General features: G+C 44.7%; 1 protein-coding gene across 1 annotated transcript in view; it reads right to left on the reverse strand.

Moving 5' to 3' along the window:
* Positions 1–23,048, reverse strand: part of kpna3 (karyopherin alpha 3 (importin alpha 4)) — an 82,811-nt gene that overhangs the window by 58,789 nt on the left and 974 nt on the right. Inside the window, exon 2 of the mRNA XM_078559445.1 lies at positions 17,986–18,030. Within this exon, the coding sequence (XP_078415571.1) occupies positions 17,986–18,030 (45 nt within the window). The remainder of the gene's footprint in view (positions 1–17,985; positions 18,031–23,048) is intronic.

A 23,048-nucleotide genomic window follows, 5' to 3' on the forward strand; every position in this document is an offset into this window, starting at 1 on the left:
TTTGGTTCAACCTCAGACAGTCACCATGCAGAGGAACTCAGTTGGTGGCTCGGGAATGGAGCTCAGAGTGGAGTCTGAACACAATAACAATTATCAGATTACTTGTCTGACATTCAGTACCAAATGAGCAGAAATTTTGTCCAATTAAATATTGGGAACATAATAGTTTCAATCTTTCCAATATTCAATTAGAGGAAATTTCTGCTCTTTGAATATTGGATGCCAGACCCATAAGTTTGGGGAGATGGTGGCATAGTGGTAAAATCACTGGGCTAGTAATTCAGAGGCCCTACCTAATGCTCTGCGGACATAGGTTCAAATCCCACCACAACAACTGGTGGAATTTAAATTCAATTAATAAAAATCTGGAATATAAAGCTAGTCTCACTAATGGTGACCATGTCAACCATCGATTGTTGTAAAACCCATCTGGTTCATTAATGTCCTTTCGGAAATCAAATCTGCCACCCTTACTTGGTCTGACCTACACGTGACTCCAGACCCACAGCAGTGCGGTTGACTGCCCTCAGTTTGATGGCAATCAGGGATGGGATACAAATGCTGGCCTTGCCAGCAATGCCCACACCCCAGGAAAGAATAAAAAGTCAGATAATTTAGAAACAACGTAGGAATCGAGAGAAGTGGTGGTGAGGTGATGCTGTGATTTGGATGATACTGCCAAGGGTCAACATGTAAATGAGAAGACAGATCCTTGGGAGATCCCAGAGGTAATGGTGGGGAGGGAGAGCCATTGCAGGTGATTCTCTGGTAATGATTAGATAGTTAACAGTGGAATCAGGCATGCAGACCCACCCAGTTGGACAGCAAAGGAGAAGCATTGGAAAAGGACGGTGTGATCAACTGTGCCAAAGTTTGCAGACAGAAGGGCAAAGGAAGACCTTTGTCACAGTCATCCATAAGACAAGTGCCAGGCGATCATAATCTCCATCAAGTGAGAATCTAACCATCTCCCATTGACAGTCAATGGCATTACCATTGCTAAATCCCCAACCATTAACATCCTGGGGATTGCCATTGACCAGAAACTTAACTAGACTAGCCATATAAATACTGCAGCTGCAAGAGCAGGTCAGAAGCTGGTAATTCTGTGGCGAGTAACTCACCTCCTGACTCCCCAAACCCTGACCATCATCCACAAGGCACAAGTCAGGAGTGTGATGGAATACTCTCCACTTGCCTAGGTGAGTGCAGCTCCAACAATATTCAAGAAGCTCAACGCCATCCAGGACAAAGCAGCCTGCCTGACTGGCACCCCATCTATCACCCCAAACATTCACTCCCTCCACCACCAGTGTACCAAGGCAGCAATGTGTACCATCTAACAGCTTCACTTCAGAAACTCACGAAGGTTCCTATGACAGCACCTTCTAAACCTGTGACTTCTACCACATCACATATTACACTGAGTCTGATTTGGAAATATAGCACCATTCCTTCACTGTTGCTGGGTCAAAATCCTGGAACTTCCTTCCTAACAGCACTGTGGAGCCTACACCACACTGCCTGTAGCTGTTTAAGGTGGCTGCTCACGATCACCTTCTCAAGAGCAATGATCAAAGGGCAACAGATGAAAAGCTTGCCAACAGCACCCACATTCCTTGAACAAATTAAAAGGAAAGTCATATTGGATGTCATTTGTGACTTTGAGAGCTGTTTCTGTACTGTGATAGTGGCAGAAACCAGTTCAGGGAAAGATGGGCAAGGAATTGGGAAGTGAAAACACATTCACAGAGATGTGGCAGTAGTTTGCAAGAATGGTGAGGGTTGGTTTTATTGAGAAGGGGTGATGACAGCAGGCTTAAAAGGGAGAAGGATAGTGCTTGAAAAGAGGGAGAACCATCAACAATGTCAATTAACATGGGAGCCAGGAAGGAGAGTTGGGTGGTCAGCGGTTTAGTGCCACCAAGGTTGAGTGAGCAGGAGGTGGGTCTCATAGGCAAGATGATCTCGGACAAGGCAATGAGGGGAGAGAGCAGAGAAATTAAAAAATAATGAGAGTTCATGGATAGGGCAGGGCGAGAGCTTTAGAGGAAGTCTGCCCTGGACCATCAATCAATCACAGATCAATTTCAAACGTTACTGTGACTTATTGTAAGTGAACAGAAAATCAGAGACTCCGGAAAACGAGAAAGCTCAGAAGATAAGCCTCAGATAAGATAAAGTTCAAATGGAAACTTCTGAATAAAATATAATAATACTCGAGAAAAAGAAAAAATATTGAAAAAGAGAAGAGAAAATGTGAAAAAGCGAAGATGAGAAGCAAACTGCTAGTTAACATAAAGCTAATAATGGGCAGTGAAGTGCTTATTACTGGTCTGGAGTTTTATCAAGTTGAATTAGCAAGACCTGGGGGAAAACACTGGCCAGCTCCAGAAGCTTGCAATTTCCAGGACTCCCATGCTCTGTTTCATGTTCTTTCGAACTCACTACCCCAATTTAAGGCTATTGGCATTCTAAATTTACCTGTTGTACACCTAGGTACAGAAGAAGAGAGAACTGGAGAGCATCTCATACTGTTTGGTTTATTTGTTTTCGTTAGGTTTGTTAAATTTGAGGGCAGGGATAAAGAGCTTAAGTGCAATGGTCATGGTGCCAGGCTTGCAATGCAGAGGTCATGAGTTCAAATGCCACCATGGAAAGTTGCAAAACTAAATTCAATGAATGTGGGAATTTGTAGCACAACACCAGAAAATAACTGTGAAAGCAGCTTGGTTGTCATAAAAACCCAAATGGTTAATTAGCATCCTTCAGAGAAGAGTAACCACTAAACTCAAGGTACTTTTTCCCATCCTCTGTCTAATCTATCAAAGTAGTGGCAAGAATTTTCCTCCTTCCCCAAAACTTAATATATCAGATAAACTCAAGAATAGAAGAAACTCCCCCATTCTCCCCACCTACAAAATTCAAATACACAAGTATTTGGTTTTAAGGGGAGATCTTGTTGGAAGAATTTGCCATTAAGACCAATGCTGAATATATGTGGCAGTGCTGACATTGTCCAATATAACAGCCATCCCTACCTGTTCTCACAAACATGTGATTCTTGTCACAAACTATACTGGTTAACTCAATGCCAATATTGCAGTTCGGAATGGACAATAAATAATGTCTTGGCATTGAGGATTTGGATGACGAGAGAGAGAGAGAGAGAGAGAGAGACAGGAAGATTCAGCACTCTATAGTTGGCTTATAACACTTGCGACACTAACTTAATTGTATAACCAAATTTTGGACAAATTACTTGTCAATTTCTTATAATCAACTGGGTAAGGAAGTAACACCCTGTTGAAGCAGATACTGCAGGCCCCACTGTATACCAATTTTACTATAGTTCAAAACTGCATATTTTGTGTTACATTCTGTGATCGCTAGACATAATGGCCTTCTGTTGTTAATTTTCTCTGACTCTGATGGACTAAATTCCACAACATCTATCGGGTTGTGCGGGCACATTATAGTACTTCACCATGCCAATGATTTTCAAAAAGCAAAATGAACTAGACACTTGGCTCATAAAATGGTAAGTTTATGTAAAGTACTTCTTAATTTCACATTGGCAACTCTAGTATAAATTACAGCAAGTTGAAAAGAGGAGTTTGAAGAACATGCACAAATAAATTTCAGAGCTGAACTTTAATGACACACAGGAGTTAATCTGATCATATGATCAGTGAGTGGAGCAGGAGACAAAGTAAATCCTACTTACAAAGCTTTAAATCAATATGACACATACCAGGCAACAGCAGACAATGCGTGAATAAGCTTACAAGGGCTGCATCGCTATTATTATTGCAGTGTGGACATGATAGCGGATCTTTCAGTGTTTACATGGACAAGTATTGCTGGGAAACAACATGGTGACAGACACTCCTCCAGAAAGATAGTGGGGTAAAAAATGTCTGTATTACACATTCATAAATATGTTTTGAACCTGTTGGGCTTCCACAACCGCTAGCAGGCACCAAAGAAGAGGCTGACTCCTCTCTCGCAGAGTAGCACAGAAGGATTTATAAAATATACTTCACCTTGAAGGACTGGAGGAAAAACAAACAGAACCACACTAGTTGCTGCATGCACAAAATTTGAAGATCAGGCATAGTTGCACAAGAGTGTTGCACTACAAGTCTCAGCATTGCAATATTAGTCTCAGAAAAGCCAAGGACTGTCCAAATGATAAGTATGGGAAAACAGAATCAGCATAGGGATAGGGCTGGATGCAAGAGGAAGACGCTGCAACTTTTAAGTCGGTTTGGGGTCAGTTATTCTTCCTTTTAACTAGCTTTACAGATATCAAAGCTGAGCATCCAGATGATTTCAGAACATTTTGTCTGCACTGCAAGTCAACTTCTTGACAATTTATTGAAAATACCATACTGATCCTAGCCAGTTCACTTTAGGAATCCAGGGTTGCAGCTTGTTAGTTTCATCATCCAGAACAGCCACGTTCTGATCCAGTTTTAGGCTGATCTGTCCTGGCCAGCATTTATCTGTCAACCAAAACTGGCCGTTTATCTGACTGGTGCGTTTGGGATTTTACTGTGCATAACTTGGGCTGTTGCGTTTGCCTATGAAACAAGTGATTGAGCACACTTCAAAAGCAGTTGGTTTCACAGTAAAGCGGAATATCTCCAATATGTGAAAGGTATTATATTAAATGAAAGTTTTGACTTTCCCTTTCTGCTAGCTGCAATGGCTCCACACAAGCTTGCACCAGCTCAGTCTAGTGCCAGTGGACACGGGTTTAAAACAACATTCCAGTATGGACTTGATGGGCCAAATGGCCTCCTTCTGTGCCGTACTGACTCTGTGGCTCTATGCCACTGGTCTTGGAGGACGTGCAGCACAGATTCACCACAAATGGTACTGAGAGATTCTGCTATTTCAGAGATTAAAAGGTTTAAACTATGCAGACAGGTTCACAAACTTGGTCTCTATTGCTTTGAGTTTAAATAGTTGAGCAGTGATCTAACTGAGCTGGGGGATTTCACACGGTTGACTGTGAAGTTATTTTCTCTAGTCAAGGAATCCAGACGAGGGGGCACAATATTAAAATCACAGCCAGGCCTGAAAAAGTACATTTCTCCCCCATACGAAGATTAGTGGAAATCTGGGATAAGGTTGTGGATGCTGGGGGTCAATAGAAAATTTTAAGACTTGAGATTTTTGTTCAGTAGGGATACGGATCAGAGGTGGGTTAAAGGAGAATCAACCACAGTCTAATTGAATGACAGAGCAGGCTTCAGGGGCTGAATGGCCAACTCCTGTTCCTATGCCCACATTTCAGCACAAATCAAGAATTTGAGACAAGCTACAAAGATGGATCTGTGGAAAACAAGTAGAAAAATCTCACTAGTGCAGCAAGGATTGTAGTTCTAACTTGGTGGATACAGTACATTAATTCACTAACTACAGAGCTGATCCCAGCTAAAGCTGGGTATCAAACGTGAACTTCCCAGCACATCGCTCACTTGATGACAAAATATTGACCACAAAACAGACAGAACAGCACTGGAGGGAGCAAATACACATCAGGCCCACAGCTACAGGCTAAGATTCCAGGTTCAGCACTGCCATTATATGGAGGTGACTGGAGTCAATAGGATTGCAAACCTTCAACAATCATAACATATCAGCCTTAGCACAGTGAGTGTAATACCCTCACTTGAGTGTGTTCACCTCCCATTTCAGAGCCTTATGCACATAATTCAAGCTGACACTCCCAGTGCAGTACTGAGGCAGCACTGTATCATTACTTCTGGATGAGACATTAAAATGATGCTGTCTGCCCTTTTAAATGGGTTTAAAAGATTGATTTGCACTTTTCCAAATGTTCTCTCGGTGTCGTGGTCAACATTTATCCTTCAACCCATACCGTACACAGATAATCCAGTAATTTATTCCACTACTGTTTCTGGAGATTTGCTGTGTGCAAACTGGTTATAGCGTTTCCCACTTCAGAGGCACTTCATGGGCTGTTAAGCACTTTGGTATGTCCCGGTATCATGAAAGTTGCTACATTAATGAAAGTTTATTCATTCGTGCTTGTTATCTGGGATAGAGATATAGTAGGTTCTTAAATGTTCTCTTGGTTTGGTTGGTACATTGTATGGTAGAAAATACCTTTACCACTTCAATTGCTCATCAATATCTATTAAAATGGCTGCCTTTCGATATCAACTTCCTTTTCAAAACTTTGGGTTTAACTTGTCTTCCTCAGCATAAACAAACCAAATACATCTACTCTGAAACAATATTTTTCTTTGGGAGAATGTACAATGATCAAGATGTTCCTATGCTTTTAGACATAGAGTAATAAAAATAATCCTGAATTAACTATGTGAATGCTCTATCTACCTATCCAGCTACAGCAGTTTGCTAAGAATAGAGTAACTGATTGTTGAAGTAACCTTATTATTTCACTGACCATATGTTTTTCCTTAAAGTTTTTAGTGTCTGATGTTGAGGTTTGCTCAGCAGGCCATTCTACCTTGGGCGTTGATGAATATGCAATTTGATGCATTTCTGAGAGTCAGAGATTAACTTTGCCATGTGGTGTAATCATATCAATCATGATTTAAAAACTTTCCATTATTTTATTACTCCTACTATGTCAGTTTTGTTGGTTGCAGAACTGTATTTGTAAGACAGTGGTGCAGTGGTTATGTCACTGGGCTAGTAATACAGACATCCAAGCTAAATGCTCTGTGACACTGGTTCAAATCCCACCACAGCAACTGGTGAGATTTAAATTCAATAAATAAATCTGTAATATAAAGCTAGTCTCAGTACTGGTGACCATGACAACTATCATTGATTGGTGTAAAAACCCATCTGGTTCACTAATGTCCTTTGGGGAAGGAAATCTGCCACCCTTACCTGCTCTGGCCTACACGTGACTCCAGACCCACAGCAATGTGGTCAACTCTTATCTGCCCTCTGAAATGGCATAGCTAACAGTTTCAATGGCAATTAGGAATGGGCAACAAATGCTGGCCTTACCAACGATGCCCACATCCCATGAAAGAATAAAAAAAAGAACACTTGGTTTTAATTGGTTGGAAAAGCTGTTTAGAAGCTACTTTTTCCAACAATCAAGAGCTTCAATGCTGATGATTGATATGAATACATCACATGACAAAGTTAATCTCTGACTCACAGAAACACATCAAACTGCAGACTCATCAACACCACCAAAGTGAAATGGCCTGCTTAGCATGTCTCAACATTGGGCAGTAAAGATTTTTTTAAAAATATACGGTCAATGAAATAATAAGGTTACTTCAACAATCAGTTACTCTAATTTTAGCAAACTGCTGTAGCTGGCTAGGTAGATAGAGCATTCACATAGTTAATTCAGGATTATTTTTATTATTCTATATTAGACGAATGTCTAAAAGCACAAAGCCATCTTGATCATTATACATTAATGCTTTAAATGCAATGGTTTTCTTTGCTCCCTATTGTAACTATATCAAGGATGTCACTTGACATGACCCTCATCTGCACTGCTGCAGGTCCACACTCCACAGTCGGACACTGGAGTGTCAACACAGTTTCCTGAAACTAGAACATGCAATCTCAGAGAACCTTTGTGCTGTAGCTACTGAGTGCGGGATCATTAACCACAGACAATTCCAGTCAGGCAGTACCTTACTTATATTAAAAGCAAAAAACTGCGGATGCTGGAAATCCAAAACAAAAACAAAAATACCTGGAAAAACTCAGCAGGTCTGGCAGCATCTGTGGAGAGGAGCACAGTTAACGTTTCGAGTCCAAATGACTCTTCAACAGAACTAAGTAAAACTAGAAAGGAGGTGAAATATAAGTTACTTATATTGCCTGGCTCAGATTTAAATCCACCCTGCCACGCGCATGTCCTGGGCACGCGAACTGATCAGCAAGTTCGGAGCCAAGGCCCTGCCAGCTTGCTTGAGTGGATATTTTTTTAAAATCCATGATACGGTTTGAACTCTCTCCTGAATCCTGGCCAACATTTATCCCTCAAGCAATATCATCACTAAAAACGGATTATCTAGTGAATTATCTCATTGTTGTTTGAGGGACCTCACTGAGCACAAACTGGCTGATGCGCTTCCCTGCATCACAACAGTGATTTCACTTCCTGTAAAATGGGTTGAGGCATAATAAATCCATGAAAGGTGCTGTACAAATATTTACAAGTGTGGACTTTTGTTTTTATTTGTTTTTTTCACAGATTTAAGCAAGCTCTAAGGAAATACAAGTAGTGCCAAGTGGGTCCAAGAAGCCTCAAGCACTAAAACCTGGTTGATACCAGATTGTAGTTATCCTCCGTGTGGCATTCACACTGCCTCTTCAAGGGGCCTCTGGTCACACTAATGTTTTGCAGAAATACATATTTGAAGGGTCTGAGGGAGGCAGAGGTTTCAGTTCACACAAATGCAATCGCCAAGTTGTTTAACAAAACTGTGATAGCAACATGCTGGCAATTCTGCATTTTCCTCCTTTATGCAAATTAGCACATAGCAATCAAGCATTTCACAGGGCATGGCCAAATTAACAGAGGCAACTCTATGGGGAAAGACCAGGATGTGAACTATTCGGACATCCCTTTCAATGAGCCAACACAAGCACACAAATGCAGCTTTGGAACTGAGTGCACACTTGGGAGTTTGATGAGTGGGGGAGTTCAGTGAGGAGGAAAAGGAGGTGGTTCTTTCCTTTTGCTTTTTCTGTCTTTTTCACCCTGTAGGAATTGGTTCATACTCTACTACAGGTAAAAGAGTTAGCTGTTTGGTGAGTATCTGGTAAGTGATAAAGGTCTATTCCAGTCCTAAGGTTTAAAATATTATACAAACTGGTGGTAAAGTTAATAAAATATATTAAAAAAGGAAATAAATAAGCGAATAATATAATTAAGTAATCAACTAAAACACATTAAGGATGGCAGGAAAGGTGATATGTCAAGGCTGCAGCATGTGGGAGCTCCTGGATGTCAGTGTGATCCAGGGCAAACATGCCTGTAATAAGTACATGCAGCTTGAGGAACTTCAGTTCAGAGTCATTGAGCTGGAGGCTGAGCTACAGACACTGTAATACACCAGGGAGGGAGAAAGTTACCTGGATGTTTTATATCAGGAGGCAGTAACACCATTTAGGACAGGGTCTTCTGATTTGGTCAGTGGTCAAGGGCAGGAGGGTGTGACTGCGAGTGAGCCAGGTAAGGAGGTCCAGAGGGCAGGAGCCTCAGCCTTTGCAACTGTTCAATAGGTTTGAGGTTCTCTCACCTTGTTTGGATGAGAGTGGGGGCTGCAGGGTGGATAAGCAAAATGACCATGGCACCATGATACAGGAAGCCATCCAAGTGGGGAGGGCAAAAAGAAATGTTGTGACGATAGGGGACAGTATAGTGAGGGGGATTGACACTGTTCTCTGCAGCAAAAAGAGTCCAGACAGCTGTGTTGCCTGCCCTAATCCCTAGATTATTACCTGAGCCAGATGCAAATTGGCATAGAGTACATAAAATTAGAGAGATGGATACGTGGCTCAAAGACTGGTGTGGAAGAAGTAGATTCCGGTTCATGAGGCACTGGCGACAATACTGGGGAAAGTGGGGGCTGTACCATTGGGATGGTCTACACCTGAACCGTACTGAGACCAGTATTCCGCGAGCTGCATAACTAGGGAAGCAGAATGGTTTTAAACTGAACAGTGGGGGCACGAGATCAAATTTGGGAAGATGAGGTCAATCGAAAAGAAGAGAAAAGACAAGAGAGAAAGGTATGAATGTGGGAAAATGATAAACAGATCATGACAGGGAGGGACAGAGAGTACAGGAAGCACAAATCTAAGAGTAAATCATCAGAGAAGGCTAGAAGTTGCAAAAATAATAAAAGGACAAAATTAAGGGCTCTGTATCTGAATGCATACAGCATTCAAAACAAAACAGATGAACTGAGAACGTAAATAGAAATAAATATGTACGATCTGATAGCCATGACAGAAACATGGCTGCAGGATGGCATAGATTGGGACCTGAGTATTGATGGGTACATGACATTTAGGGAAGACAGGAAGTTAGGAAAAGGTGGAGAGATGACTCTGTTAATTAATCATGGTACTAGCACAGTAGAGAGGGATGACCCAAGTTCAGGAAACCAGGATGTAGAAATGGTTTGGGTGGAGTTGAGAAATGATAAAGGCAAGAAGTCACTTGTGGGAGAGGTTTACAGGCTTCCTAACAGTAACCATACAGTGGGGCGGGGTATAAAGGAAGAAATAAAAGCTGGTCAGAAAGGTACAGCAATAATCCTGCGGGATTTTAATCTGCATATAGGCTGGGAAAATCAGACAGGCAAAGGTAGCCTAGACGAGGAATTCATAGAATGTTTCCGGGATAGTTTCTTAAAACAACATGTTCTGGCACCAACCAGAGAGCAGGCTATATTGGACCTGGTATTGTGCAGTGCGATAGGATTAATTAATGACCTCATAGTGAAGACACCCTGAGGTAGTAACAATCATAATATGATTGAATTTTACATTCAGTTTGAGGGAGAGAAGAATGGGTCCAAGACTAGTATTTTAAACTTAAATAGGAACAATTATGAGGCCACGAAAGCACAACTAGCTAAAGTGAACTGGCAAACTAGGTTAAGGGATAGAAGTGCAATGGCAGACATTTCAGAGTACACAGAATAGATACATTCCAACGAGAAAGAAAAATTCCAAGGGGAGGGCCCACTATTCATGGTTAACTAAAAAAATTAAAGATAGCATCAAGCTTAAAGAATTGTGCAAAGATGGGTGGCAGGTCAGAAGATTGGATAGAAATTTTAAAAAACAAAGAATGGTTAAAAGATTGATAAGGAAGGAAAAATTAGAGTACGAGAGAAAGCTAGCTAGAAATATAAAGACAGATAGTAAGAGTTTCTATAGATATTTAAAAAAGAGTTAAAGTGAGCGTTGGTCCCATAGAAGGTGAGTCTGGGAAATTAATAATGGAAAATAAGGAGATGGCAGTTGAACTAAACTGGTATTTTGAATCGGTCTTCACTGTCTCAGAAAAAGCTGTAAATAAGGAAATGAAAGGTAGGGAGGAAGTCGGGGAAAATTACAATAGCCAAGGAAGTGGTACCAAGAAAATTGTTGGAGCTGTGGGCTGTCAAGTCCCTGGGTCCTGCTGGATTTCATCCTAGGGTCTTAAAAGAAGTGGCCATTGAGATAGTTGATGCGTTGATTTTAAACTTCCAAAATTCCCTAAATTTGGGGGAGGTTCCATTAGATTGGAAATTAGCAAATGCAACTCCTTTATTCAAAAAAGGGAGACAGAAAGCAGGAAACTACACGCCAGTTAGCCTAACATCTGTCATAGGGAAAATGTTAGAAGCTATTATTAAAGATTTTATAGCGGGGAATTGGAAAAATTCAGGGTAATCAGGCAGAGTCAATATGGTTTTGTGAAAGGGAAATGTTTAACCAACTTACTGGAGTTCTTTGAAGAAATAGCCTATGCTATAGATAAAAGGGAACCAGTGGATGTACTATATTTAGATTTCCAGAAGGCACCTGATAAGGTGCCACAACAAAGGTTATTGCGAAAAATAAAAGCTCATGGTGTCGGGCTAACATATTGGCATGGATACAAGATTGGCTAGCTAACAGGAAATAGAAGGTAGGCATAAATGGGTCTTTTTCTGGTTGGTAAGATGTAACGAGTGGTTGGCACAGGGATCAGTGCTTGGTCCTCAACTTTTTACAATTTATATAAATGACTTAGATGAAGGGACCGAAGGTGTGGTTGCTAAATTTGATGACACAAAGATAGGTAGGAAAGTAAGATGTGAAGAGGACACAAGGAGGCCACAAAGGGATATAAATAGGTTAAGTGAGTGGGCAAAGACCTGGCAAATGGAGCATAATGTGAGAAAGTGTGAAATAGTGCATTTTGGCAGGAAAAATAAAAAAGCATACTATCTAAATGGTGAGATATTGCAGAGCTCTGAGATGCAGAGCAATCTAGGAGTCCTAGTGCATGAATCACAAAAGGCTTGTATGCAGGTACAGCAAGTCATTAGGAAAGCTAATAGAATGTTACCATTTATTGAAAGGGGAATTGAATACAAAATTAGGGAGGCTACGCTTCAGTTATACAGGGCATTGGTGAGACCACATCTGGAGTACTATATACAGTTCTGGTCTCCTTATTTAAGGAAGGGTGTAAATGCATTGGAAGCAGTTCAGAGAAGGTTTACTAAACTAATACCTCGATTGGGCGGATTGTCTTATGAGGAAAGGTTGGATAGGCCAGGTTTGTATCCGCTGGAGATTAGGCGATTAAGCGGCAACTTGATTGAAACATATAAGATCCTGAGGGGTCTTGACAGGGTCGCGGTGGAGCTAATGTTTCCTCTTGTGGGAGAATTTAGTACTGAGGCCACTGTTTAAAAATAAGGGGGTCACCTATTTAGGACAGAGATGAGAAATTAAGAAGGTTGGGAACGTTTGGAACGCTTCCTCAAAAGACGGTGGAAGCAGAGTCTTTGAATATTTTTAAGGCAGAAGTAGATAGATTCTTGATAAGTAAAGGGGTGATAGATTATCAGGGGTAGGCGGGGATGTGGAGTTGAGGTTACAATCAGATCCACCATGATCTTATTGAATGGCGGAGCAGGCTCGAAGGCTGAGTGACCTACTCAGTATGTTTGCACTGGGCTAAATGGCCACCTTCTGTACTGTACGATTCTACAACATCAATGAAGGATGTGCAACACATCATTCTGCACAAGGATGCAGCATGAAGGAATAAATCACCTTTTGCTGTGTCTTGTGCCAACCCATTTGTTTTAAAATGATCTCTGATGGAGTTCTGGTACAAATTCTGTCAAAAGGTATAAAAGATTTGTAGGAGTGTTACATTCCAAATGATGTACAATTGTAGCAAAAGACTCCATACAAGGATCAGGAAGAAAGACACCAATTTGCATAGCATTTTTCACAACCTCAGTATCTCCCAAAGCACTTTAAGGCTAATTAAGTACTTTTGAAGTGCAGTCACTGGTGTCATGTAGAAAACGCAGTAGCCAATTTGCCCACAGCAAGCTCCCACTTACAAGATAATAGCCAGGCAATTTGCTTTAGGGGTTGGTTAAGGGATGTATACTGGCCTGCACACCAAAGGAACTCCCCTGTTCTTCGAAATAATGCCAGACCATCTTTCAGGACGTTCTAAGAGTGCAGGTGGAGCCTTGGTTTAACACCTTACCCGAAAGATAGCACCTCTGAAAATGGAGCACTGGAGTATCAGCCTAGATCATATGCTCAATGCTCCAGTGTGTAATTTCAACCAAAGAGCTAATGACTGAGGTGAGAATGTGACTACTGAGCCGGGATCAAGGCGAGTAATTTGGATTGCATGAGTAACTTGGATCAGAATAGGGTGACGGAACAACTTGAGCAGATAGGTCACCAAGACCCTGGGAAACTAACAAGTAGGATGACTTTTACTTGACTTTCTTGTCAGTGGAACAACATTACTGTAACGTGCACAATTTAAATAGAAGCAAATATCAAAGAAACAGAGCAAAGCATTGTAGAGAAAGTCAAAAAGCAGGCATATGCATCATATATCTCTATATAAATATATTATGTAGCTTTCTTGCAAAAGTGAGAAATAAAATCTGTAAACTGACACCATTTCCAGAATTTATAACTGAAACAGCAAAGTGATGAGGTTCAGTATCTCTCAGCTAACCTCATAACCCAGAAATATTGTCTGTCCACTAAATTCAAAGATCTATCTGACAATTTATTAAAATAGCTAACAAACTTCAATTGCCCCTTTTCAATTAAGTGACAGATACCTAAACATTTGTTTCAGCAAACGATCTAAATGCTCATCCTGTTTACTCACCTCCTAGTCATAAATATGGTTTCATCAGTGAGACAGGTTTCACTGAAGGACAATCACTGCACATTCACTTTTGCATCTCCAATAATGAGTCAAGCACAACGTGTTCACATGCAAGAACTACATCTTAAATGTACAGCAATAGCATGACTGCATGCCTGGAGGCTGTTCAAACAAAGTTATTCATTACAAATAGAAAGCCAAATCTTAATTATTAACAATTTACATTTGACAATGCATGACAGCTTGCATACAGACAAAATGCTGCACATCTGTCCAGTAACTGCAAACTGCCATAAAAAAATAAAAATACCTGGAAAAACTCAGCAGGTCTGGCAGCATCTGCGGAGGGGAACACAGTTAACGTTTCGAGTCCGTATGACTCTTCAACAGAACTAAGTAAAAATAGAAAATACGGACTCGTATTTTAACTGTGTTCCTCTCCGCAGATGCTGCCAGACCTGCTGAGTTTTTCCAGGTATTTTTATTTTTGTTTTGGATTTCCAGCATCCGCAGTTTTTTGCTTTTATCTTACTGCAAACTGCCAATTGGTTTTTGACGGCAACTCAATGGTGCAATGATAACCACCTATTACAAACTGGGTAAAAGAAAAGAAATCACCTATGGACCACCAAAGGTTCATGCAATTATGTTAGGTATGGCCTGTTTGGTGCTTGAGAGGCAAAACCTGAAGCTTTAAACGCATCACTGATCAATGTGTTTTCTATTGACAGTAAAAGCTCAAGCATTTCTGACACTTTCAGGTGCTTACTGCTGCAAGCAAACATATCACCAAAGATCATTGTGTTATGCTGCTTCCCTAACTCAAAAGAACATTTTATGAGAGCTTCTAACACGATGTGTGCAATTAAAGAAATTTAAGGTGGGCTTCTTCCAATTCATGAACCCAAAATAACGTAAGTCACATATTTCTCTTACAAGATGAAAGGTTTTCACCTCATTTTCATCACATTTAATAAATTGATGTGTGACCATCATGCTTTAATCCAGGGCCCTAACTCAAAAGATATCACTACTCCATTAACCTTGATACCCAAAGTTATGTTTGCTGGTAAGTGCCCTATTTTCAGACACTGGAAGATGGTTCAGTTCACCATATGGAGCACATGACCAGCCAAACAACTCTCCATTTCCCTCTGCTGCGTTCACAACAGAAACATCCTACACATGCAGTTCAATTGTTTCTCAGTTAGTGACACACTCATATCTACAGAATAAACCTAGAGTGTCGTCCCAAAATATTGAGCAATTATTTGTCAAATGTTAAGGAGAGATTTAATGCAGATGTTCAAAATTATGAAGGACTTCTGACAAACAGGAACAAACTGGCTCCATCCATGGAGGGTAGGTAACCAGTGAACACAGTTTTAAGGCAATTGGCAAAAGAGTCAGAGGGGAGATAAGGAGAATTATCTTCTCAGTAGCTAGTTATGATCTGGAATGAACTGTCTGAAAGCAGATTTAATAGTAACTTTCAAAAGGGTATTGGATAAATACACGAAGGGGAAACATTTGCAGGGCTATGGGGAAAAGGATAGGAACAGGATTAATTGAGTAGCTCTTTCAAAGAGCGAGCACGGGCACAATGGGCCAAATAGCTTCCCTCTGTGCAGTGTGATTCTGTAGCAGGCATTTAAACTCTGCATCTGTGGAGAGAAAAACAGAGTTAATGTTCCGAGTCCGTATGGCTCTTCTTCAGAGCTAAAGAGAAGTAAAAATGTGTTGAAATTTATACTGTTTAAGGAGGATGGAGCAGGTGGAGCTGGATAGAAGGCCAGCGATAGGTGGGTGCAAAGGAGAGATTGACAAAGATGTCGAACAAAAGGACAGCTCCTCACACCCCGCTTCCAGCAAGGACTCCATCCCATTCTCTCAGTTCCTCTGCCTCCATCGTATCTGTTCCGATGATGCTACCTTCCAAAACAGTGCTTCTGACATGTCTTCCTTCTTCCTTAATCGAGGTTTCCCACCCACTATGGTCGACAGGGCCCTCAACCGTGTCTGACCCATCTCCCACGCCTCTGCCCTCACACCTTCCCCGCCCTCCCAGAAACATGATAGGGTCCCCCTTGTCCTCACTTTTCACCCCACCAGCCTCCGCATTCAAAGGATCATCCTCCTCCATTTCCGCCAACTCCAACATGATGCCACGACCAAACACATCTTCCCCTCACCCCCCCCCGCCATCGGCATTCCATAGGGATCGTTCTCTCTGGGACACCCTGGTCCACTCCTCATCATCCCCAACACCTCATCCACGGCACCTTGCCATGCAATCGCAGAAGGTGCAACACCTGCCACTTTACCTCCTCCCTCCTCACCGTCCAAGGGCCCAAACACACCTTTCAGGTGAAGCAGCGCTTCACTTGCAATTCTTTCAATTTAGCCTACTGCATTCGTTGCTCCCAATGCGGTCTCCTCTACATTGGAGAGACCAAATGCAGACGGGGTGACCGCTTTGCGAAACACCTTCGGTCTGTCTGCAAGCATGACCCAGACCTCCCTGTCACTTGCCATTTCAACACTCCACCCTGCTCTCATGCCCACATGTCCGTCCTTGGCCTGCTGCAATGTTCCAGTGAAGCTCAACGCAAACTGGAGGAACAGAACTTCATCTTCCGATTTGGCACTTTACGGACTTAACATTGAGATCAACAACTTCAGGCCATGAGCTCTCTCCTCTATCTTCACCCCCTTTTTAAAATCCCTTTACTCAATATTCATTTTTATTTTTTATCCACTTTATTTTTATTAATTTATTCATTGTTCACCTTTTATCCTAGTTTCGATCTTTTTTCCCACTACCATCCCCTACCCCCACCCCACCTCCACAAGGGCCATCTGTCACTTGTTCATGTTGTTCTTTTCAAAATATTTGCCCTTGTCCTGCTATTAACACATTGCTTTCTTACCTTAATACTGCAATCAGCACCTCCTTTAGCCCTTATCACTACCATTAACACCCCCTTTGTCCTTTTGTTCATGACATCTTTGTCAATCTCTCCTTTGTCCTCAACTGGCCCTCTATCCAGTTTCACCTGCTCTACCCCCCTTAAACAGTATAAATTTCACCACATTTTTACTTTTTAAGCTCTGAAGAAGTCATACGGACTCGAAACGTTAACTCTGTTTTTCTCTCCACAGATGCCACTAGATCTGCTGAGTTTTCCAGCATTTTCTGTATTCGTTTCAGATTTCCAGCATCCGCAGTATTTTTCTTTTATTTAAACTCTGTTCCCAAGGTAACCATCCCTCCCACCCCAACAGCATACTGCCTCCCACTGGCTCTGCCATTAGATGCAGCACTAAATCTGAAACAAAGTACAGCAAGAGGACACACGATCCAAAACAGCAACAGCACTTGATGGTGTCTAGAGCACAGCTTTTCTACTGGTTACCAATTGCACAAGGCATAGAGTGGGAGTGGCAGGGTGGTGGTGAAATGTAAGGGAATTAAAGGTGAGACTATTTTTTACTGAATGTACTTCTGTATCACAACATTCAAAACAAGTTCCAGTTGTCCATACATGATTAGAAACACATCAAATACACGACACCCCACAGGTTCATTGACATGATTTACATTAACTGGTTACACACTAAAAATATTCAGGACACAAGTAGAAGGTACGGCAGCAAAGTAGTTACGTTACTAGACTAGCAATCCAGGGACCTGGGTTAATAATCTGGGATTGAGAAATCAAATTCAACCATGGCAGTTTGGGAAAATAAATGCAGTTACTTAAAAAAACAATCAGGGTTTTTTTTTGCCAGTATCATTATGGTGACTATAAAACTATAGATTGCTGTAAAAACCCATCTAGCTTACTAACTGCTTATAGGAAAGGAAATTTGTCATCCTTACCCAGTCTGACCTGTATGTGACTCTAGGCCTACAGCAATGTGTAACTCTTAACTGCCTTCTGAAATGGCCCAGCAAGCCACTCAGTTTAGGGATGGGCTCTAAATGCTGGCCTTGTCAGTGACTCCCACATCTCGTGAATAAAAGAGAAACAACGTGCAGCAAACGCTGCAGAAAAAGCAGAATCTTTTACCTTTCTTAATTCCACTGTTACTTCATTTCTGTGTCTTCTCATAGTCTGTAAGAGAAAAGGCGGCAACCAGTATTAATCATCTCACTCAACAAGTTGCTCTGGCAGTAAAATGAGACCTCCCATGGCATGTTCACAGTATGTCAAGCAAAATACTTTTAAAAAAACTATATCAAATGCCCAATGTAGTTTCTTTTGGAAACGTGAAACTCTGTCCACTTAGGAAAAGAAGAGCAAGAGTAAAGTCCATTCAGTCTCTCGAGCCCATTGTCATTCAATTACCTCACGACTGACCTGTACATTAACTCTATTGACCCTAGTTGGTTCCATCACCCCTAATAACATTGCCGAACAGATATCTATCAATTTATATATATTTGTTAATATCTATCAATCTCAGTTTTGAAGTTTTCAATTGACCCCCAGCCTCAACAACTTTTTGGGGAAAGTTTCCACTACCCGTTGTGTGAAGAAGTGCTTCCTGAAATCACCCCCGAACCACCAAATCTAATTTTAGACGATGTCCCTTTGTTCTGGACACCCTGTCTGAGGAAATAGTTTCTATCTGCCCCATCAACTCCTTTAATCAACTTCAACTCCTCAACTGGTTCACTATTTAAACTTCAATACTCGAGGGAATACATGCCTGGTCAATGCAATCTGTCCTCATATTTCAACTCTTTTTGTCCCAGTCTCATTCTGATGCACTGTACCCCCTCCAAAGTCAACATATCCTTCCTGAGGAGCACTGTGCTGTCCAGAACCGAACACATGCAAGGTCATAAAGTCTGTTACTGTTGTTTAAACACTAGATAAGAGATTTTACATTTTCTTAAAACCACACACCCAAACAATGTTCTTTTTAAAAAAAGCTGTAACTTGTAAAATCATTAAGGGTCGAGACATTCTGGCCCCTGTGTCTATTAAAAGTATTTTCAAATGTTATTTTATGAGAACAGGAGCATTATTCTGCCCACAAAAACAGGAGCATTATTCTGCTTTATGGCCACAAAAGTTAATTGCTGTTAAGTACACACAACTTTGAAGAGCTGTTTAATCAGGGAACTTAATAAATTGTAAAGTGCTCCTCAGTCTGGCTCCAAGTCAGATGTAACACAGAAGGCAACATTTTTCTCAAGACTTTTGTTTCTGGAATTACAACACCTGTACAAGTTCACAAACCATCTTTCACTTGCACATGTCCTGTGATCCTGTTCACAGTAAATCAAAGGTGCTCTATTTTATAGGATTAGGAACATCATACCACAAAGTATAGTAGGTCAGCATCCTTTAAAGCTACTGAGCGCAAAAAAATTGTTCCTAACTAAGCACGGAGTTCATAAAGTTCACAATTAAAAGGCAAGAGAGCTAGTAAGTAAACTGTGGGTGAGTCCATGCAGAGGATGGGTACCTATTGACCAGACAGTGAACTCAACCAGCTACATAAATACCATGGCTACAAAAGGCGCTCGGAATTCTGCAGTGGGTGACTCACCACCCGATTCTCCAAAGCCTGTCCACCATCTAACAAGGCACAAGTCAAGAGTGCAATGGAATACCCTTCACTTGCCTGGATGAGCACAGCTCCAACAACGCTCCGGAAGCTCAACACCATCCAGGACAAGGCAATCCGTTTGATCAACACCACATCAACCACCTTACATATTCACTCCCTTTACCACTGGTGCAGTTGCAGCAGTGTGAACCATCTACAAGATACACTGCAGCAACTTGCGAAAGCTTCCTTGCCAATAACTTCGGAATCTGCAACCCCTATTACCTAGAACAAGCGCAGCAGACACATGAGAACATCATCTCCTGGAAAATCCCCTCCAAATCACGCATCATCCTGACTCATTGTTGCTGGGTCAAAATCCTGGAACTCCCGAACAACACTAAGGGTATACCTCCATCACACGGACTGCAGCGGTTCAAGAAAGCCCGCATCTCTTCAAGGGGAATTAGGAATGGGGACCGAATGCTGGCCTTACCAGCTACGTTCACATCCCAAGAATGAATAAAAAGAGCAGGCATCCTGGCCCTATTGTTTTCTGTTCAAAGGTTAAAGTTTTCTTACACTTTGTGAAATGCGACACAGCAAGTGTGGCATACATGCCAAATCTATTAGGTTTATATTCAATCCGTTCATCAAGTATTACAATCAGCTAACAAAGCAGGTCCCCATAAGGACAGCAGGAGTGTATTTGCAGCAACCGTCCTCTCAAGCTACCAGCTTGCAGATAAAGCATTTGCTGTACCAACACGACACAACCCGACCTGGGTACAGTGTTGTACCTGTCTGGTGGGGATGAAAAGTCAATAAACCAACTTGTTCTGGCATCTGATATGAACCAACTATCCTCCAAAACGTGAGCAAGCATCCCTCAGGAAAATTCATTAATCATTTTATTCTAAGAGCTATTATTCTCTCTTCCGCTCCACAAAGAAATCATTGCTAACTGAACTACAGGGGCTCCTGGTTCCCCCAACACCTTGATTCTAACAACCTTTTCCAATGCCTCCTTGACCCTATCTCTGTAATCACCACAACCCTCCTAGATATCTAAACTCACCTAATTCTGACTCCATGAGCATTCCTGATTTTAATAGCTCCACCATAGGTAGATGTGCCTTTAGTTGCCAAGACACCAAGCTCTGGAATTTCCTCCCTGATCCTCCCCACCCCCTCCTCACGTTTTAAGATCCTCCTTAAAATTTTCTTTGATCAAGCTGTTGATCACCAGTCCCAATCTCTCAAGGCTGCTCAGGGTCAGGTAGGTGGAGAAATGTTTCCCTCTGCTAAACAGGATCAGAGACATAGAAACCAGGGCCTGTCTAAGACCGTGAGGCCCCTGCGACAGGGAGTGGGTGAGGAGGGGGGGGGGGGGCGCAGAGAGGGGAACCTGGGGATTGGAGGTGGGTGTGGATGGAAGAAAGTAGGGGGAGAGGTGCGCTTGGCCCTGGGGTAGGCGAGGAGAGGGGGGGTGTGCTCGCGGAGAGACGGGGTGTGCCGGAGGAGAGGGGGGGTGTGCCCGTGGAGAGGGTGGGGTGAGCCCGCGGAGGGGGGGGTGCCCGCGGAGGGGGTGTGTCCGTGGAGAGGGGGTGCTCGCGGAGAGGGGGTGCTCGCGGAGAGGGGGTGTGCCCGCGGAGAGGGGGGTGTGCCGGCGGAGAAGGGAGTGTGCCCGCGGAGAAGGGAGTGCTCCCGCGGAGAGGAGGTGTGTGCCGGGGGGGGGGGGGGGGGGTGCGGGGATCGGGACAGTCTGAGGCGGGTCGTGGGTGGGCGTGGAAGGGGGGTTCGGGGGTGAAGGTGGGGTCGGGGCGGGGTGAAGGAGGGGGCGGGGGTGAAGGTGGGGTCGGGGCGGGGTGAAGGAGGGGTCGGGGGTGAAGGGGGGGTCGGGGCGGGGTGAAGGGGGGGTCGGGGCGGGGTGAATGGGGGGTCGGGGCGGGGTGAATGGGGGGTCGGGGCGGGGTGAATGGGGGGTCGGGGTGGGGGTGAAGGGGGGGTTGGGGTGGGGGTGAAGGGGGGGTTGGGGTGGGGGTGAAGGGGGGTTGGGGTGGGGGTGAAGGGGGGGTCCGGGTGGGGGTGAAGGGGGGGTCGGGTGGGGGTGAAGGGGGGGTCGGGGTGGGGGTGAAGGGGGGGTTGGGGTGGGGGTGAAGGGGGGGTTGGAGTGGGGGTGAAGGGGGGGTTGGGGTGGGGGTGAAGGGGGGGTCCGGGTGGGGGTGAAGGGGGGGTTGGGGTGGGGGTGAAGGGGGGGTGGGGGTGAAGGGGGGGTCCGGGTGGGGGTGAAGGGGGGGTCGGGGTGGGGGTGAAGGGGGAGTTGGAGTGGGGGTGAAGGGGGGGTTGGAGTGAGGGTGAAGGGGGGGTTGGGGTGGGGGTAAAGGGGGGGTGGTGGTGAAGGGGAGTTTGGGTTGGGGGTGAAGGGCGGTTTGGGGTGAAGGGGGGGTTTGGGGTGAAGGGGGGGTTGGAGTGGGGGTGAAGGGGGGTCGGGGGCGGCGATGTAGTGGGGTGGGGTTGGTTGGGGTGGGTTTGGGGTGGGGGTGAAGGGAAGGTTGGGGTGGGTGTGAAGGGAGGGTTGGGGTGGGTGTGAAGGGGGGGTTGGGGTGGGTTTGGGGTGGGGGTGAAGGGGGGGTTGGGTTGGGGGTGAAAGGGGGGTTGGGGTGGCAGTGAAGGGAGGTGAGGGGGGCAGGGGGCGGGTGGTTGGGTGAGGATGGTGGGGGGCGAGGGTGGTGGGGGGGTTGAGTGAGGGAGTGAGTGAGGTTGAGGGTGGTGGGGGGGTTGAGTGATGGGGTGAGTGAGGGGACTGGGGTGAGGGTGAGGGAGGGGTTGGAGCGTTGGGGAGGGGGGGTTGGGTGGAGGGGGTGAGGGGAGTGGAGGGGGTGAGGGGGTATAGGGGTGAGGGGGCTTGAGGGCGGGTGAGGGGGATTGAGGGCGGGTGGGTTGGGGGGGTAGCGGGTGGGGGTGAGGGAGTGAGGGGGCGGGTGGGGGTGAGGGAGTGAGGGGGTCGGGTGGGGGTGAGCGAGTGAGGGGGGGGGCGGGTGGGGTGAGGGAGTGAGGGGGGGGCGGGGGGGGGTGAGGGAGTGGGGGGGGGCGGGGGGGGGTGAGGGGACGGGAGGGGGTGAGGGAGTGAGGGGACGGGAGGGGGAGTGGGGTGGAGGGGGTGAGGGGGGTGGAGTGGGCGAGGGGGGTGGAGTGGGCGAGGGGGGTGGAGTGGGCGAGGGGGGTGCAGTGGGCGAGGGGGGTGCAGTGGGCGAGGGGGGTGCAGTGGGCGAGGGGGGTGCAGTGGGCGAGGGGGGTGCAGTGGGCGAGGGGGGTGCAGTGGGCGAGGGGGGTGCAGTGGGCGAGGGGGGTGCAGGGGGGGTGCAGTGGGCGAGGGGGGTGCAGTGGGCGAGGGGGGTGGAGTGGGCGAGGGGGTGGAGTGGGCGAGGGGGTGGAGTGGGCGAGGGGGGTGGAGTGGGCGAGGGGGGTGGAGTGGGCGAGGGGGGTGGAGTGGGCGAGGGGGGCGGAGTGGGCGAGGGGGGCGGAGTGGGCGAGGGGGGTGGAGTGGGCGAGGGGGGTGGAGGGGGCG

The sequence above is a fragment of the Cetorhinus maximus genome, chromosome 16 (genome assembly GCF_964194155.1).
Source record: "Cetorhinus maximus chromosome 16, sCetMax3.hap1.1, whole genome shotgun sequence".
Classification (NCBI taxonomy): Eukaryota; Metazoa; Chordata; class Chondrichthyes; order Lamniformes; family Cetorhinidae; genus Cetorhinus; species Cetorhinus maximus.